General features: G+C 37.3%; 1 protein-coding gene across 2 annotated transcripts in view; it reads right to left on the bottom strand.

Moving 5' to 3' along the window:
- The window catches only part of MYOM1 (myomesin 1), a 181,679-nt gene that overhangs the window by 131,206 nt on the left and 30,365 nt on the right, over positions 1-20,108 (bottom strand). For both annotated transcript variants that reach the window (XM_056823747.1, XM_056823748.1), the window contains exons 4-6: positions 14,075-14,288; positions 13,481-13,638; positions 803-895 (exon numbers count right to left, since the gene is read on the bottom strand). In XM_056823747.1, coding sequence (XP_056679725.1) covers positions 803-895; positions 13,481-13,638; positions 14,075-14,288 — 465 coding nt within the window. The remainder of the gene's footprint in view (positions 1-802; positions 896-13,480; positions 13,639-14,074; positions 14,289-20,108) is intronic.

The raw sequence follows: 20,108 nt of genomic DNA, 5'->3' as shown, positions 1-20,108 counted from the left end.
GTCCCAGCTCTGCTCAGAATTTTCAAGACTCAAGAAACTAGATATGAGGGACCTTAGAAATCATCTGTCCAACTCAATCATTTTATGGACAGAGAAATGGGTTCAGAGAAGGGAAGGAATTTTCACAAGGTTACCCATCTCATCTCCAACTTCAGCTCAGAGAGTTCTTTTTCCATTATTAAGAAGAAATTGAATGACTTAATTTATCAATATACTAGAAGAAAGAACCTTGGACAACCCTGAGCTGAAGCATCAAGTCTGCCACCTAATGAGCTTTGTGACATTAGGTAAGTCACTGATGCTCTCTGGGCTCAATTTCCTTCTCTGTAAAGCAAGAGGATTGAGCTAGCTAATATCTAAAGTACCTTCCAGCTCAGACAGTCCAGGCACCATTGCCTTCAGACTTTTGTTGTTGTTATCTAGGTATGTCAGAATCTTTTTTACCTCTTTTGGGGTTTTCTTGGTAAAGATAAAAGAGTGGTTTGCCATTTCCTTCTCCTACTCATTTTACTGATGAGGAAACTGAGGCATTAAATGACTTGCCCAGGGTCACACAGCCAGTAAATGAATGAAGCCAAATTTGAACTCAGAAAGAAGAGTCTTTTGGACTCCAGATTTGGCACAGTATTCACTGCACCACCTAACTGCCCATCTCCTTCAGACTACATTTAAAAGTTTTTAAATACTTCTCATTCAAGGCTGTTAAAGAACAGGAAACACACACACACACAAACACACACACACACACACACACAACTAAGTAATTTTTCAAGGACACACAGTGAAGTTTTAATTCCCTTACGCATTAATCTCCAGATAGTGCATTCCGTATCGGCTCTCAATGATGTATTTTCCAGGGTTAGCATGGACATTAATGGGCACATGGTTTTTGTACCTATGGAACATCAGAAATGGAAAGAAGAACATGCTGAAATGTGAATTACTTGATGGTTTAAAGGATAACGTTTAAAAGAGCTTTCCAAAAAAAAGAAATCTCTTCTGATTCCCCAGGAAGACACTCTGAGTAAAATGTCACCTATTTTCAAATTACAAATTAATAGTTCATTTGATAAAAATCCATGTCTGCTTGATGCACAGTACTTTTGTTGTCCCATGAAGGTTGCATCTAAAAAATGAGATTGTACTGAGATTTTATTCATGATAAGAGTTGTTTCAGTTGTCAAACTGAACATTTATTAAGCACCCCTGATGCTGAAGACAACAGTGATTTTGTTGTTGGCTAAATTTAGAATAAAAGTTTCCTTGCTGCTAACATGATTATATAGCATTATTGCTATATATTATTGCTAAGAATTTATAAATGAATAAATATTAATGAAATTTAAATCACCTGTCGAATATCTGCAAGTACACATTTTTCATCATCAATTATAATCACTTAATTATTTAATGTTCTTATTCATCATTAAAATAACTACTTATTAATAATATTTTATTGTTGTCTGACACAATGACATAACTTTTGCTTTTAAAGACTTCATAAGCTGAAACACATAAAGGACTTTTGAATAAATATGGATGACTTCCTCTTTCTCGTAAGCAGTCATGGTCCGGCCAAGAAGGAGCAATTGGATAGTATTAATATTGGATCTTCTGATCACCACTTCTGGCTCAGATCTAAATTATTCTTCTTGGGTACTGGGATTATAAATGGTGATGGCCTTCAAATAGGATTTTCTTTTTGTGTATTTTCTGCACATAATAGTTGACTTTCAAATACTGAGGCTAAGTTCCTCATGGGTTATTCATAAGTTGCTTCATAAGTTATTTATATTCATTCATATATAATTCCATTGTTTCTCAATTTGTTGTGTTTTGTTTCTTTAGGAGGTTTCTTTCTTTTTTTTCACCTTGAGTTCCAAAGTCTTTCCTTTCCCCCCACTCCCTACTCCTGAGATGGGAAAAATCTGATATGGATTTTGCATGTGCCATCATGTAAAAAACAACTCTTCAAGAGCTTTGTAAACATGATAACAAAATGGAAGATTTAGAGAGAAGAAGCAATACCGAGGGCTCACTTTGTGACAATGAACAAATCATTGCTCCCCTTTGGGCTTCAGTTTCCTCATCTGCAACATGAGGGAATGGAACGAAATGATCCTTCAGTTCCCTTAGCGCTCTAAAAGCCATGATTCTGTAATATAGGACGAAGAACAGAGGGAATCGGGAGCAAGAATGTACTGGTAGATGTTTAACAATCAGTTTTTGGGGAAGGGAGGGATAAATGTACATTCAACATGCTTTTAACTTTCATCAGCCTTATTAACATTTCCTCCATCATTTTCTTAAGTCTAACTGAACAAAATAACAAATCAAGCCCTAATTTGTAGTATTTGCTAATTTCTGAGGTATAAATGCTCACACTGAAAATTTAACAATTAACATTGTTAAACTGGTGTGAGCTGGTTCTGGTGAACTTTTGAGTAGACTAGGGTTTTCATCTCAGTTCTCCCACTGACTTGCTGTATGACCTGGGACAGATCACACATCTTTCTGAGGCACAATGCTCTCTATTATGTAATGGGAGATCAAAATAATTTGTCTTAAAGGTCCCTATTTCCTCTTACATATATGATTTTATATGCATATTGCACACACACAAAAGTAGCAAGAGCCTTGCTCCAGCCCCATCATATGCACTAATGCAGTGCAGAAGCCATCTGTTCAGTTCAAGTACTCCCTACCATTTCTCAGTGGTGTTATAAGACTGAATAGTAAATTGTAAATAAGATGCTTGCAGTTCCCTGCAATAAAGACTATATAAGTCCAAGGTACTGCATCAATATTTGCAGAATTACTATACAGAGAAATCCAATCCAGGATATTCAGAGAAATATTCTGGTTAATTCTGCATTTAGTTGTTAACTAGCTTTACTTAAGGACAAATTGTAATTAGAATTTTGTTTTTGACCGAGTTTAGAATAAAAATTTGTTTGCTGCTAACATCATTGTATATTATGACATTGTTACAGATTCATTAATGTTTTTTAACATTAAATTAAATTTCAGTTAAATATCATTTGTCAAATACCTACAATGTGCAATGTGTTGTTATAATCAATTATTATTATGGTTAACTATGGGCCAATGGGATAACTGTTTTATTTCAATCTTTGTCATGAAAATCTTTCCTAAGTCTTTTAACTCATGTTGTTCCCTTAGTAGTTACAACAGATCAGATGATGGTTTTTGAAGACTGAAGATCTAATCCTTTCTCAGCGTCATCCTGCTGAATATGATTTCTGATTGTGTTGTACTATACAGGTCGAAGGCACAGGGAATACGTTTAGTGACTGAACAATATACCCTGAAAATTGTCAGGGTTTGGGTTTTGACTTTGTCTTCTTTTCTTTTACTCATTTTCTGATATCAGCCTATTTCTCCTATAAATAAAATTTAGGGTGGTGGTGGTTGGTGCTCTGTGTGTGTATGTGTGTGGGTAGTACAGTTTACTAAGAGTTTCATTTAATTAGGTTCCAGTTTTTGGTTAGCCACAATAAAGGTTTTACTCCAATATATTTCCCATCAAATTTAGAGTCCTACATGATATACCTCTTGATTTCATTAAAAAAAAATTTAGGATAAGCTGTAACATATTATAGCTTATAGTTATTGTATTTAGGATTGCTATGATATATTAATAATTATAATTTATAATGATTTCCTAATGATAGTTATTATTTATAATCATGGTTTAAAATAATTTTATTATGTATGACTAAGTATTACAAAGTTATATTATTATTTTGTCATTGTTATAATTATAATTTATAATAACATAAAAATGTTTGGAAAGACAGAATCCTGCTAAGTCTGTTCTATAAGAAACAGGTTACCTACCAAATGAACAAGCCTACAAAAGGAAAAGAAAAATTGTCTGCTTTACTTGTCTGGATTATTTCAAGTGTGAATGAAGGAGTTACCTGCCCTGCTTTGTTTTTCTCCAAGTACCAGTTTATCAGTTATTCTCTTTTGGATAGAGAGAGACTTTAAGCAGATGCTGCCGGACCAAATGACCAAGCAAGAGGCACTCAACTGGCTTCTGATCAGAAATGGTCATCAAAGGGCACCGAGACAGCTCAGTGGATTGAGAGCCAGGCCTAAAGATGGAGGGTCCTGGGTTCAAATGTGACCTCAGACATTTCCCAGCTGTGCAGTGCAACCCTGGGCAAGTCACTTAACCTTGATTGCCTAGCCCTTAACTGCACTTCCAGGCCTTAGAATGAATACTTAGATTCTAAGATGGAAGGTCAATGTTTTTTTGTTTTTTTTTTTAATGGTAATCAGCCTCCTATAAAGTACTAGCTTAATCAGGACTCCAAAGCTTTTCAAATTCTCTTGCCAAAGGCCTTTTGGTTCTGTTTGGCTTAGTAAGTTAATGCCATCCCTATAGCTAGGAGCTCCTACTCTTTCAGCTGTGATCACATGAAGAATCAATGCTGATTAAAAAAAAAAAACAGGCATAAAAGAGGAGGCAAGGCCCTCCCAGAGCCCTGGGTGTCTTTCCCTCAGGTATTCTGATTGTCAAGAAAAGAAACCTTTATATTCCTAACTGGAAACAGGAAATCATTCAATCACACCCTGTTGGGAATCTGATAGGGAACATTTTACTGTCCAGCTAAACTGAGGCATTCAAGTTTGGAGGGTTGAGGGAAAGCAGAGAGGTGGCATCTGTGACTAGTCAGCAAGGAACAGAAGGAGTTTCACCTAAATCATAATACTTATTGATAAAAAAGAATACACCCCACAGTTTCTTATTTCTGGAAAGCGAAATCCTAAGCCAGCCTAGTCATCAGCTAATGTTGGAGAGTAACTGCCATCCTGGTGTCCTATCCCAAAAGGTTTCTTAAATACCACTAAAGGTCCCTAATATCCAAAGTATTTCATAATCCTTTTATCTAGTACCTAAAAAATCATATCCACAAATGAGCAGAAGAATTTCTAAAGGAAAAAGCTCGAGGCTATTTATACTGACCACAACCCAGATTCTTCATGGTGGGTAGAAATGTCTTTTTGGAGCTAATTCAATATATTTTGTAGGATCAGAGTTAAGAGAGGATGTTTAATCCAATTTTGTCATGCTACAAATGAGGAAACTGAGGAATGTAAATGGGTTCACCATAACCTAAATAAAAACTTCTAGGCACTAAGAAATATGATCAAGAGAACAGCATTCTATATAGTTTTTCTCTCATTAGAAAATGCCAGCCGAGCCATCTTTCAACTCAAATTAACAGCTGTTGGAATCCCCCATCCCCCAATTTGACTGCTTCGTGTCATTAAACTCATGTACTAATTCTGTTCTCATGTTTGAGTGGGTAGCTATTACTGACAAGTCTTAATCCTCTGGGGGACACATGTCACACTAAAATATATTTTGGTACTAAATGAATAGCAATGATCTAAGGAGAATGTCAAAACATCTATTTGGAGGAAGTTATTATAAAATGTAAGTAATTGCCTATAATCCTATTTTTAAAATAATTATTACTCTGGTGTGACAGAATCGTAACTAAGTTGGACAATATAGTAAATGACTGTGAGACAGTAAGAAATATAATGATGACTATTTCCAACTCCAGGTAGTTAGCAAAGATAGGACAGAATTTTTCCCAGGGAGATACTATTTCTTCCAAAGATTGATATTCTTGTAATTGTCATATAATCTTATACTGTGTCATTAGCAAGGCTTGCTATCAACTTCCTTTCTGTTTCTATTTTCCAGTGTCTTGGAGCTAACAGGAACCACCCCCATATTTGGAAAGAGAAAGAAAAGACTGAAGAATTCCCAAGCATGTATTTTAAACACTTTAATTAAGCCTCTCCAGAACTGCAGTAATCATCTTGGTGAGGAAATGTGTCATTACTTATAAAGTGTAATCAAGATTTTCCATTTATAGAAATTATTTAGATTTGCAGGCCTTGGAGGCCTGAGGAGGCCCAGTAATTGTATGTTTTCTAAGTACAAATATTGGCATTTTTTTCTTTATTTACAAAAAACTTCTAGTATTATCAAAAATTAGAATATTAGAATTGGATGGGACCATCTCATCCTCTCCTATTCACTTTTACAGATTCAGGAAGCTGAGACCAAGAGGGAAGAGAGTGTCCTCACATGAAAATAAACCCTTTCTTCATTTTTGCTGGAATAAGTGTTGCTTTTGAATCCACTCTCAGATTTTTGCAGTCAGAAAGAGAGTCATGGAGAGACCCACCACAATTTGTGGAGTATCCAGAACACACAAGAACTTAACAAAGATATATTTGATTATTCTGAAGGGGATCTTTTTTTGTATTCCAGTCCATTATACTTGCCATCTGGTCTTGAGGAATTATGGTTATTTGTTTCACTTAGCAATTCCAAGGTAAGCTCTGGCCTTGATTGAAAAAGATATGATGGGCAATGGATGATTGGCAGAAAAACAGCTGCTCTATATCCATGCCATCTGCTAAGACCATGGGGACTCTAGAATTCTGATGATTCCTGGTGGAAGCTGTGAAGCATCCAACAACCCAAACCCCACAGGCTCATAGACGATAGCTGAGGACTTTGGGCGGGGGGGCAGGTGATTAGGACCATAAAAAGCTGCAGCACAGCATTCTGAACATGAAAGCACTAGACAGCAGCATAATGTCACAGAAAGTCCTTTGGTTTGGAAATCCAAGTTCTGGCCTCTGTAACTGCTAACTATTCATCCCTAGGAAAGTCACTTACTCTCCCGAAATCTCAGTTTCTTCATTTGTGTTGTTGTTGTTAAGTTGTTTTCAGTCATGATCCAATATGGAGTTTTCGTGGTAAAGATACTGGCGCAGTTTGCCATTTCCTTCTCCAGATCATTTTATAGATGAGGAAACTGAAGCATGTAGGGTTCAACAATTTGTCCAGACTCATACAACTAGTGAGTGTCTGTGGCTGTATTTGAACTTGTCTTCCTGCTACCAGACTTGATGCTCTATCCACTGAGCCACCTTGCTGCCTTCTCATTTGTATAATGGAGATAAATGGCATTTCCCCCTTCCTGGCTCATAGGGATGCTAAGAGGAAAGCATATAATAAGATCTAAATTGCTACAAAAATGAGTTATAATTCATCTTTGCTGAGAACTGAATAACATGACCTTGGGCAAGTCATTTGATCTCTGAGAGCTTTAGTTTCTTCAGCTTTAAAATTAAAGAGTTGGACCATATGAAAGACTGCTAAGGTCTCTTCCAGCTCACACTAGAATTCTATGATTCACTTCAGAACCAGTACATATATCTCACATAGGTTCATAGCTCTCAGCCTGGAAGGGATTGCTGATATCCTCTAGTGCAACCCCCTAATTTGTATATATATATATACATATATATATATATATATATATATATATATACACACACACATATGTGTATATATATAGTATGTATACATTAATATTATGTTTACATACTTAATGGAATAGATTTAATAGATAAAGGAGCCAAAGTACAAGTAGAAATTAAGTGACTTGACCCAGCAACAAGCATTGGAGACAGAATTTTAATCCAGGTCCTCTAATAATAGGATTAGGAAGTAGAGTGGATAGAGTGCCAAACCTGAGTATGAATCCAACCTCAGACCCTAGCTTTATGACCCTGGAAAAGCTGTTTAATTGCTGTTTGCCTCCGTTTCCTCATCTGTAAAATGTAAAACTGCTCCAACATCTGCCAGAAATCCCCGAGTTTCATGAAGACTAGGAAATGACGGAACAACAACTCTTTTCACTGTAACATGTAACTTGTAGAAGATGGTGCCTCTATTTCTTTCACCCCTCTGTTTTCCTTGTCAGCCAAAAGAGATTAGAAACTGGTGGTGAAAAGAAAGAAAAACAGCAGCCCAAAAAAGGAAACGTTTTTCTAAGTGAGATAACGTTTTTCCAGTACTCTGCCTAGGCTGCTCGTCACTGTAAATTCCAAGATGGGCAAGCAAGAGTAATCAATTATATTTGGAACGAGAAGACCTTGTGTTTGAATTTTGGCTCTGTTAGAACCTAGATGAACTTGATGTTTATGATACTCAGTTTCCTTATCAGTAAATGCCCTATTTCTGACCCTTATAATACTCAAAATCTAGGAGACTACTTTGTAAAATGTTATTGCAATGACCCATCTTGGCTTCTGAGAACAGAAGATGGAACCCATTTCTCCTCTTGATGGACAGGTCCAAGACTGCTTGTGCAGAATGTGGCATATGTTGTCAGGTTTGCTTGCCTCATCAGTCAGAAAGGAAACCAGCATCACTTAAGTGCCTTCTATGTGTCTGGCACTGTGCCAAGCACTTTACAGATATTATCTCATTTGGATCTCATGACAAGCCCAGGTGGTAGCTGCTATTCTTACCTCTGTTTTATAGTTGAAGTAATTTAGACAGACCAAGGAAAAGTTACTTGTTAAAGGTCACACAGTTAGGAAGCATCTGAGGCCAGATTTTGCCCTCGCCTGGAAGTTGGGATTTCCTGACTCTAGTCCTGCTGGGCAACCTACCCGCCTATTAGTTATGCTTAAATTCTATAACTAGGACCTGATCAATGAACATAACAGGAAATATCTGTGATTTTTCTTTTTAAAAGGTAGCAATATTTAAATGGTGGCAGCTAGATGGCCCACTGGACAGAGGACCAGGTCTGGAGTTAAGAAGAACTGTTCAAGTCTGGCCTCAGACACTTACTGTGTGACCCAAAGCAAGGTACTTCACCCTGTGTGCCTCAGTTTCTATATATATAAAATGAGCTGGAGAAGAAAATGGCAAACCACTCCAGTATATTTGCCAAGAATACCCCAAAAAGAATCATGAAGAGTTGGACAAACCTGACAAATGACTCAGCAACAATGAAAGTATTCAAATGGAGTAAAAAAAAAAAAATCTTTCGTTAAACTTAACCCTAAGTTTCCTTAGCTATGGTGGAGGAATATAAATTTTACGGAAAACCATATTTTCTATGCCATATTCAAGTGATTTAGGGTCCTTATATAGCCTCTAAAAGGCCCACACTCTAGGAAACCTAGGAATCCCATTCCAGGGAATTTACAACATACTTTATTATAGTTAAGTGCTAGAGTCAATTCTCAATGATGTTCCTAGAAAGTTTCACATTTTGGTTTATCAGAAGGAAATCTTTTTTTCAGATTTATTGATCATATCTGCAGTACTATTTTAGTTACTGTTTTGTTGACAACTGGCTCTTAATTTTTGTTTTCCAAGAAGTTTTTAAATCAGTAGGTAAGACCTGTGAAAGCCAAATACTTAGCTATCACCCCTACCCCTGGCAAAGTTTAACAGAAGGTATTATAGTTGTGCTTAGACTGGTGCTAATCCCATCATGGAGTGGACTTTTGGAATAAGTTGAGAAGGATTCATGGTAGAGAAATGTATTATCTCCAGAGACAAATTTTCACTATGTGGCTGCCAAAATAAATTTCCTAATGCATATCCACCTTGTCAACCTCCTGTTCAAGAATCTTCAATGACTCTCTATTAACTATAGGATAAAATTACTTTTTTAACCTGGCATTCAAGGTCTGTTGAAATTTAACTCTGATGTACTTTCCTAGATTTATTTCATGTGACTCCTTCTTTGCATACTACCTTCTAGCAAAACTTAATTATTTTTCCTTTTGTTCTATTCTGTACCCTCTTAATTCATCATATTCACAAAGGCCTGGAAGATCCTCTTCCCTCATATCAACCTGTTGAAATCCTCTTTCTGTTCAAGGGCCCAAATAGGAACTGTCTTTTCTAGGAAGCTTTCTTGGTGCCTCACCTGAAAAGGAGCTTTTGATTCCCTTTGTATTCCATTTTTTTAAATAAAAATTTGGTATTCATCTCCTTTTTTCTCCTATCATCAAGAAAGCTAGACTTGATATCAAGAAACCTAGGTTCAGATAATGGCTCTAACTTTTTGCCAAACTCTTTACCTCTCTGAGGCTGTTTCCTCACCTTTAAAATGGGAATAATAATTCTTGTTCTGCCTATCTTATAGAATTGTTGCGGGGAGTGGGGGGGGGGGAAGGGAGGGCAGCTGGGTAGCTCAGTGGATTGAGAACCAGGCCTAGAGACGGGAGGTCCTAGGTTCAAATCTGGCCTCAGCCACTTCCTAGCTGTGTGACCCTGGGCAAATCACTTGACTCCCATTGCCTAGCCCTTACCACTCTTCTGCCTTGGAGCCAATACATAATAGTATTGACTCCAAGACGGAAGATAAGGGTTTAAAAAAAAAGAATTGTTGCAGGGAAATTTGTAATGCCTACAAGCCATATATGATTATTAATATTACTGTTGCCTTGTATCAATACAGCTAGGTGGTAGAGTGGAAAGAGTTCTAGACGCAGGATTTTGATTTGAACTTGAGTTCAAATCCTGCCTCAGACATATATAAGTTGTGTGGCCATGGACAAGTCACTTAGCCCTTATAAGCCTTAGATTCCTCATCTGTAAAATGGGCATAATAATAGGAAGCTAGTTCATGAGGTGGTTGTAAGGATCAAATAAAATAACATACATAGAATGCTTTGTAAATCTTAAAATAATATAAATTCTAGCTATTATTATGAGATCTATTTGCATATGTGTTGTACACAAATATTTTATATCTCTTTCCCCTCTATCCCCTCTCTATGAGAGCAGAAGTCACTTAGGGTCAAGGATATTATGGTTCTTTATTTTTACACCCAATAGATATTTAATAAATGTTTAATTGAATTGTTTTAAGGTCATGGGCTATATTTACATTCAAATGTGAGTGAAATAAATATACCAAATCCCAGAAAGAAGATTTAAGATGTCCATTCCTCTCCTAGGCTTGATTCATATGCCTAAAAGGAAGCTGATGAATATATCCTGATTATGGTTGAAATTCTATCATGAGCAGATGTGTCAAAGTAGTTCTTGCTCTTGATGGTTTATAGATTTCCACCATTTTTAACAGGAAGTCTCCATGGAATCTAAATATACTTCGGAAGATCAGACTCCATTGTTGCTTATTGTTTCCCCAAAGAACAATAAACACATTCATGCCTGCTCAAACTCTAATATAACCAATATGTTGCAAAAAAAGATTTCTATTCCATTTGAGGACTAGCCATTAGCAATATGTCAACTTTTATAAAATGTACGCTTAAATCACCAAGATCATTTGGGGCACAGCAAATCATTATTAGTTCCAACAAGAGTGTGAAACAGCATTGGATGATGTGCAATAACTCTCTCTGTCTTTCTCTAACTCTGTTTCTGTCTCCCCTCTTTCTCTCTCTAAGAGACCCCAAATAGTCCATTTATTGATATATTTCATTCTGTGGTAGAGGGAGGCTTTTTGTTAGTTATAAAACTTTGGGACAAAATATGCCAAAAGTCATGTCCTCGTGGATCTTAATAAGAAAGACAAAATTATTTATGATTAGATAATCATCAATATGGTGATATTGTAAAAATTTTAATTCTCTTTTTCTCTGTGTGTCTCTTTGTCTCTATTTCTGTCTGTCTCTATCTTTCTCTGTCTCTATCTCTGTCTCTATGTCTCTGTCTTTCTGTCTCTCTCTCTCAACCTTTATCCTTTCAGTGTCTATGACCATCACCAAAAAGTCTTCTTTCCACCACTATCCTCACTGGAAAAACCCTGTATCCAACAACCAGGAAATTGGTCATCTATACCAGGAAATCTGAAGAACTGTCAATTTCAATAGGAAATGGAAGTGGTCTTGATTATATACCTGACTACCATAATGTATGAGGCATAGGGAGAATTTATTCCCAACAGTAGCCAGGCCAGTGATGGTGAACCTAAGGCATGTGTACCAAAGATGGCACACAGAGTGTTCTCTGTGGGCACATGTACCTCCTCCCAAGTTTATTACTAGAAAAGCAGAGGGACTCTGGTGGAGCTGCTTCCCTCCCACTCTCCACTGTGCCTGATGGCATTTTTTTCACATCCCCTACCCCTTTGACCAGCCACCCAATGGGAGTACAGAGGGGTAAGGTGGGTGACTCACAGGTGGCAGAGCTGGAGGAGAGCAGAGCACTTGGGTCACTCCCCTCCCCCTCTCTATACTCACTGAGGACATTCCTCACTTCACCCATCCCTCTGCCCAGCAGCCCAATGGGAGTGCTTCCTCCCTCCTTTATGTGGGGTAAGGGGGAGGGGGCGAGATATATGTGGTGGGGGGACATGGCACACAGGGTCTCTGGGAGGGGGACAGGGCATGTTACACTGTCTCTAAAAGGTTCACCATCACTGAGCTAGGCTTTGAATTTAAGCTAAATGATTGAAAAAGTCTTTTACCTTTAGTAGATAATATCACTAAACATCTAATTTCTGATTAATCCCACTGTTATTTACCTTAATAATTGATAGTTGGCTATGATTTCCATTCTCTGGATTTCAAGCTCATGAGGCCAATGAAATTGTATATATAACAGTAAGAAAGCCCGATATAAAATCAATTATAGATGCTTTCATGAATGAATTTACATATGTATGTATGTATATATCATTTCAAATTGCTCTCTGAGAAGTAAATTTGGAAGACCAAAGAAAAAAATGAATTATTTCATTCATCTTCATTATTAATGGTCAAAAGTGTTGACTATTATAGGAAAGAAAGGAAGAAATTCCACGGGTGAATATTCACTTTCATGTTTCTTTTATTCTTTCAGCATGCATTGTTCTCCACACCATATGGGGGATAAGGGAAACACCACACAAAGTACACATGTCTCCAGTGTCAAGGGATCAAAAAGAAAAAGTTTCTTTTTTAATTCTTAATTCTTTTCAGGGTCTGTGCCCAGAGCCCCAGTGCCTGTTATATGTCATTTTGCAATCTAGGGCTTAGAAAGACATGAGACAGCTACAGAAACACCTAATCTAAAGAAGAAGAAAAAAGCCCTTTTTCCTCTTTTTGTTGGGGACAAAAAAGATAATGTTGCTATCCTCTATAACAAGTGACATTTTCAAACCTAATTATCTTCTGCTGCATATGCGAAGGTGCAATAAGATCAGAGATGGCACACAGGAGTAGTAGCTATCTCTTTTTTTGTGATTTACATTTTTAAAAAGAAGAAAAATAGTAGAGCATAGCTTCTGGTACAAAGGATTCTGAATTTGCAAACCTTGTTGTGAAAGGGTGAAAGGATTTTATTAAAGTTCTCAGTTTCTCTCCTATTCTGGTTGTGGTCATAGATTTGTATTTTATTAAAGAGATGACTAACGTTTAATACTGTATAGAAGATGGAGAAACGGTAATGTCATCATTAGAAAAGCATCCTCTTTCCCGTGCATCAAATACATAGTCCAGCATCACAATCCTTCCTGTCAGTCCTCCAAACTAGAAACCATCTTCATTGATTTTTACACATTGGTAGTCCAAATCAAGTCCATTGGTGGCAACAGCTAAATCAGAATTCATGTATATTGTTTCTATCAATAATTCTTATAAAGGTACAACCTACCATGTAAGCCGTGGTTCTGGCCAGCCTGACACAGAGCAGTGTAATCTGACATTCTGTTTCTCCCAGACAGTGTGGGAACGAGGCTTGATGACAAACTCAGGAGCATGAAGAAGGCTATCTTCATTCAACTTTCTATGAAATTCCTCAGTCTCTTCTAACTGAAAAAAACATGTTAAAACGATTCTAAAATCAAAATGCTCTATCTCCCTAATAAAAGAAAAAATAATGATGAATAAACCACAATTTTAAACTGATGGGGGTGTGATTTTCATTCTGAGCCTCAAATTTGCTTTTAAAGGGTTATAACTTGTTCTGATCTTTTGTAACTTTGGCAAATTAGTTTTATGATGTTTTATAGCTCATTAAGGTTTTCTTATCCCTAATCTAGAACAAGTGATTCTCCCTTTCTTAAGTGAATTTCTTACTGTTATCTAAAATATGTTTCAGAATTTGATTTTTTATTTTGTTTTTACTCCAGCTTCACCTAACCCCTGTAGAGTTTCATGGGCTTTAGCATTTGAAGGAAATCTTGTATCTAAAATAGATTGCATGCATTTTCCCTCTTGGCAACATGACCTATTTGTCTGCTCTTACTGTTTTCCTTAGTACTAGGCGGTCTGCCTTCTCCCGTATGGCCACTTTTCTTGATTTCTTCTCAAAAAGCTCCTCTTGCTGAGAGGACACTGTGGACTGCTTGGTGGTGGTGATACCTTCACCAGTCGCCATAAGATTTCTTCTGGCAACATAGGCAGCAGCTTCTTTAATTCTTTCCTCTTCTGTATCAGTAATTCCATTGACATGTACTTGGCTAAAATAAAATAGAATACAGGTCCAATGAATAAACAGCCCAATCCCCATTTTTACCTGTGTACTAAATTCTATACATATATATATATATATATATGTATATATATTCACACAATCATTTGTAGAATACTTAGATTGCTATTCACATTATGCAAAAAACAAAGGCATATGCTAATGACCTGCTAAAAAGTCTGTTTCCTTTGTTTGTTTAAATATGATTTTAGGGGGCAGCTGGGTGGCTCAGTGGATTGAGAGTCAGACCTAGAAATGGGAGGTCCTGGTTTCAAATGTGGCCTCAGACACTTCCTAGCTGTGTGACCCTGGGCAAGTCACTTGACCCCCATTGTCTAGCTCTTACCATTCTTCTGCCTTGGAACCAGTTCCAAGAAAGAAGGTAGATTTAAAAATAAATACATAAATAAATATGATTTTATTTTCATACAGATTTTTGAGAATATTGTAGTTAGGTGAAGTGGATGGAATGCTGGAGTTGGAGCCATTAAGATTTGTGTTCATATCCAGTCTAAGATCCTTACTAGCTGTGTGACCCTGAGCAAGTCACTTAACTTTCATTTGTCTCAGTTTCTTCATCTGTAAAATGAGAATAATTATAGACCTTACCTCCCAGGGTTGTTGTGAAGATTAAATGATATGATATTTGTAAAGTGCTTTCCAAACCTTAAAGTTCCATATAAATGCTGTTATTATTATTGGGCAAATCTGGATTCAGTTTAAAGCCTAAACTCCTGATCCAAAGCCTCTTGATAGAGTTGGATTCTTAAAAAACAAGCTGATATAATATTCAGAGCTATTTCATGGGAAAAGTTATTCTAAATTTTATGGTAACTAAATCAATCATGTAGCTCTGTCTAACTCTCTGAGACAACAAGATGTGTACACATTTTCAACTTAATGGCTATTGTACTCATTTCCCATTTGAGAAAATTGATCAACTCTTTAATAGCCAGTCTTGGTCAGGGAAAATAGATAGTGAAAGATATGTAGGTTGACGTAGAGCATGTGGAGCTGCCTACTGGAGGGAAGGTCATAGGATAATTTGTTGAAGGAAAAACTGAATAATGTTACTAGATCATCAAGCCATTAAATTCTTGGGCCTTGTACACATCTCCTTCATTCCCTTAAAAGCTGCTCCTAAAACACTCCCCACTAGATGGCACAGGCAGTGTCAAGTTAATAATGCCACTTTCCTCCAGGAGAGAAGCTGGTGCACAGATGGCTTAAATTGTCAGACAGGGTCACTATTAAGTTACTTTTGCTTAAATTATTTTCCCTTTGGGAAAGCGGAGGAGACCAGATCTCAACCCCCAAAGCATCCTTTTTAAAAGTGGATATATTTAGAATAAAAGATTTGCCACCAAAATCATTCCATTTACTGATAGAGCAAGATCATTTCTAATAACATCCCCTCAGCTCATACTGTTTTCATTTGTTGGTTGATCGTTGTAGAAAGAGAAGATAATGAAGTTCCATAAGAAGCACTGACCTCTTGCAACTTGCATTTTGTAAAGCTAGATCCCTATTATTGTGGTTGTTTGTCCTTCATTTTTGAAGAGGACCAATGACATCGCAGGGTGAAGTTTTGGCTTGCACATAAATTGGATCTTAAGCGAGGCAGAGTTGCACAAAACCTCACTCTGTTCCAGAGTCATCCAATTCCAGTTGCAAGACAAAAGTCAAGATGTCTGGGGAAGGCCCCGGGAAGCAGTGGATGGCCTTGGCATCAGTGGATGACAGGGGCATCTTTGATAAGCATGAATAAGGGATCCCATTATGTGGTCGCATTATTTGAATTCACACTATTTGAAGTTATGATTAATTACATGTAAGATAAGCATGGTATTGGATTCACTCCAATGGAAATATGCACTGAAAATTCAAATAATATAATCATTTCTGGGGGGACATTATTCATACTAATAACAATAGTCTCTAATTTATTTTTAATTTGAAAAGTTTTATTTTTACAATCTTTTTAAGATTCTTTTCCACAATTTCTTTGGGCTTTTCTTCAAGATAGGAGGAGGCAGTCAATTTTAGTTACATTCAAAATTCAGAGTTTCAGAATTTAGTATTTCTTCAGCCCTCTTATACTCAGAAACTAGATACAGTTACATTCTTATCAGCTTCTGAAGAATGCTTAGCACCATGAAAAGAATACACAGGGACATTGTATTTATATATACTTGGCATCTGATTCTATAAGGCAGGTAATATATGTATGCATGATTTAACACTGAAGAGAAAGATCCAGCTTTTCTCATCAGTCCTACAATTTCATAAACTCAAATGGTCACCTTGATTGGCCTTATCTAATTCAAAGGATAAACTTTCATGGATTTCTCCTTAGTTTTCATCCTACCCCTACAAGTGATTTGCTGAATCTGCTTAGGCAAGTCAGTCAACCATCATTTATTAAGTGTCTATATCTGCCAAGCACTTCATGTCTCTCCACCTCATTTGTCTCATTTCCAGAATGAGGGAACCAGACTAAACACTCTCTATAATCCTATTTAACTTGAACATTCTATGATCCTAATTTCTGCAGAAAATCGGAGAAAAAGAAAGACACAGAGACAGAGAAATAGAAAGGTAGTAAGCAAGAAAATGCCCCCTCTTGACCAACAACATGAAAATGCACCTGATTTATCTATGGAGTTCTCTCTCAGTTTCCTCCTCTGTAAAATGGGGATAATAATAGCACCTACCTTCCAGGGTTCTTTTGAAGATAAAATGAAACAATGTTTGTAGTGCTTTGCAGAACACAAAGCACTATCTAAATACAAATTATCATAAACGTTGTTATAGTTGTTATGGTTATTTTTGTTTTTTTGTCATATCCTCCAGGAGGTTATATGAATAGATACTTGTTTGATGTGTGTTGATAACAATAATAGCCAACGTTTCTATGGTGCCTACTATGTGGCAGTGTATGGGGTGTATGGGGTGCTCAGGGAGGGGTAGTATCTCTGGTATGGAGGTCTTGTCGTGCCCTCCTAGGGCAGCTTTCCAGCCTCTGACCCCCACCTGACACCCAGCTCTCACTTGTGGCTCCCAGTAGCTGCTAGCATGGGGCAGCAGCCACACCCTGGGCAATGGCTTTGACAGGCCGGCTAAACCTTGTGAGAGTAGCCATTGGATCGTAGACCCCTGGTGAACCAGGGCTTTGCTCACCCAGCATGTGAAGACTGCTTCAGCTGAACAGAGGGAAGAAACCAACAAGAAGGTTCAACGGCTGAGATGGCGATGCAGCAAAGCACTGTGGAGTGCTTAGGGCGTGTTGGAGCACAAAAGACAACACGGCCATCCAATGCAGCTGAGGAAGTCTCCAGGTGTAACGACTTTTCGTGCCACTGGACCCAGGCTTCCAATGCCAAGAGAGTGGGACTGTCTCTGTGCATCAACTTTTCTACTTAAATCTTCATGCACAAGTGTCTTTGTGCACAAAAACACACAAAGACAATTGTCATCCTTGGTTACCGAGAGACTACTACCAACCACTATGTGGCAGGCACTGTGCTAAGTACTTTACAATTTGTATCTCATTTAATAATCCCCATTAACCCCATTTTATAATGGAGGAAAGTTAGGTGATTTGCCCAGGGCCATACATCTATATCTGAGGCCATAGTTGAACTCAGGTTTTCCCCATTCCACACCCAGGGTTCCTGGCACTGCTCTACCTAGCTGCCAGGAAAGGCACATTGCCCCTAAAAGCTTTCCTTTTGAAATAGGAGAAAAGGGAAAAGCCAGTTCCCCCCTGTTGAACAACAAAGCATCACAAAAAGCAGTGGTATTTCAAGTTGCCATCCAAAAGAAGTGTTTTCTTAAAAAGGGCGATAGAACTTTTAGAGAAGATTTTGGAGCATTTGAAAGATGATTCAAGCTTCCGGGAACCTTGTGCTGTGTTTTATTGAATATAAATGAAAGGATTTAATGCATCTCTCAAACCATGGCCAAATATAGAAAAAACCTTGCATGATCACTCTTTGAATTCTGCCTAACCACACACAGATTGCTTAGAAAGTCAATTCTGGAGACAGCTAGGTGGTTCACTGGATAGAGAACCGGGTCTAGAGATGGGAGGTCCTGGATTAAAATCTGACCTCTTGACACTTCCTAGCTGTTGTAACTCTGGGAAAGTTACTTAACCGCCATTACCTAGCCAGCCCTTACTAGCTCTTCTGCCTTGGAACCAATACTTAGTTTGATTCTAAGATGGAAGGTAAGAGGGTTGTTTATTTGTTTGTTTTAAGAAAAAAAGAAGTCAGTCCTAGGAGTTTGTATATTTATTATTTTTGAAATATGTGCCATATAAGAGATATGATGGTATAAAGGTGAAGAAGCAAGGAAGACTTAATTTGAGATACCGAGGAACTTTATTTTGAGACATTTCATGAGACACAATTTAAATGTGTGTTTTCTTTGAAGGGATGGTTTGCAGAGAGAGAAAATTTGACATGGAGGGAGAAAAAATCCAAAACTTGTGGGGGGGGGGAGTATAATAATGTACCCACCATATTAAATCTATAATATCTAGCTTGCTTGGAGTACTATTAAACATATCTATTAAATTAGCTTAATAAAGAGGCAAAAGGTAGTCAGTAACATATTTAGAGTAAAATGTGACAGTTTGCCCAAAACATTCACTTAAAAAAACAGGGTTGAAGTAATAAGCTTAAAATAGTATCTTACACAGAAAGAAGAGCAGGAAAGGATTTTATTTATCCCTCAAATTCCACTCCAGGCATAGTTCCATTAGACTGTGGAACACTTCAAAAAGTAGCTCCTCAGTCAGAACAGGAAAGAGCAGAAGAATAAATCAGGGTCAGAAAGCGTTCCTACTGACTTTCATCAAGGATCTGCTTTTCCATGACATTTCTTGATGTCATTTGGCCTAGGAGGATGACATTTGGTCAGCCACCTTAGGATCATGAATCATTGCCTCAGCAAAGAAAAACAAATAGGAAAGGACACAGAGGATTCCTTTAGCCCTTGATCTTGGTTCCTCAGTCAAGTTCCTTTCAAGCTTCCTTTGGACACTATGGGAGTTCAAATGAAAATTACCACAAAAGTAATACGCTGAGCTGGAAGTTGATCTCTGTTTTTCCTGCTTGTTGTTTGCCCTTGTGAAATAAAAGGAAATAATTGGCTTTCCATTAAAACCTAGACCTTTGATGCTAAGGTTAAATGATGTTGTAAAATTTTCCATGATAAAAGTCCTTGAAACCATCAGATCTTGTTTGCAGCAGTTTTTTCTTCTTCTTAATAAATAATAATTAAACAACTAAAGCTAAAACTACAAACAACCAAACTATAAAGTTGTTTTCTAGATAACTAAATAGTGGTTTTTCATTTTATTTAGTATTTTACTTAGACATTCCTTTCTTCTCTGTCTCTAGTAGTTAAACCCCATTATAATTTCAAGCATATATAGTTCTCAGTTCAAAGAAATTCCATATTGGAAATATCTTTTAAAAAATTTCTTCTGGGGGGCAGCTGGGTAGCTCAGTGGATTAAGAGCCAGTCCTAGAGACGGGAGGTCCTAGGTTCAAATCTGGCCTCAGACACTTCCTAGCTGTGTGACCCTGGGCAAGTCACTTGACCCCCATTGCCTAGCCCTTACTACTCTTCTGCCTTGGAGCCAATACACGGTATTGACTCCAAGACGGAAGGTAAGGGTTTATTAAAAAAAAAAATTTCTTCTGTGGAGCATCTCACTGTCTTCTCAGATGACTAGTTTCACAAACATTCTGAAAGGCCCTTACATGAACAGCATTCATTATGGTTTTTTACATTTTTT

Source organism: Monodelphis domestica, chromosome 3 (assembly GCF_027887165.1).
Source record: "Monodelphis domestica isolate mMonDom1 chromosome 3, mMonDom1.pri, whole genome shotgun sequence".
Classification (NCBI taxonomy): Eukaryota; Metazoa; Chordata; class Mammalia; order Didelphimorphia; family Didelphidae; genus Monodelphis; species Monodelphis domestica.
The sequence above is the reverse complement of the archived record's forward strand: the minus strand, read 5'-3'. Positions and strand labels throughout refer to the sequence as shown.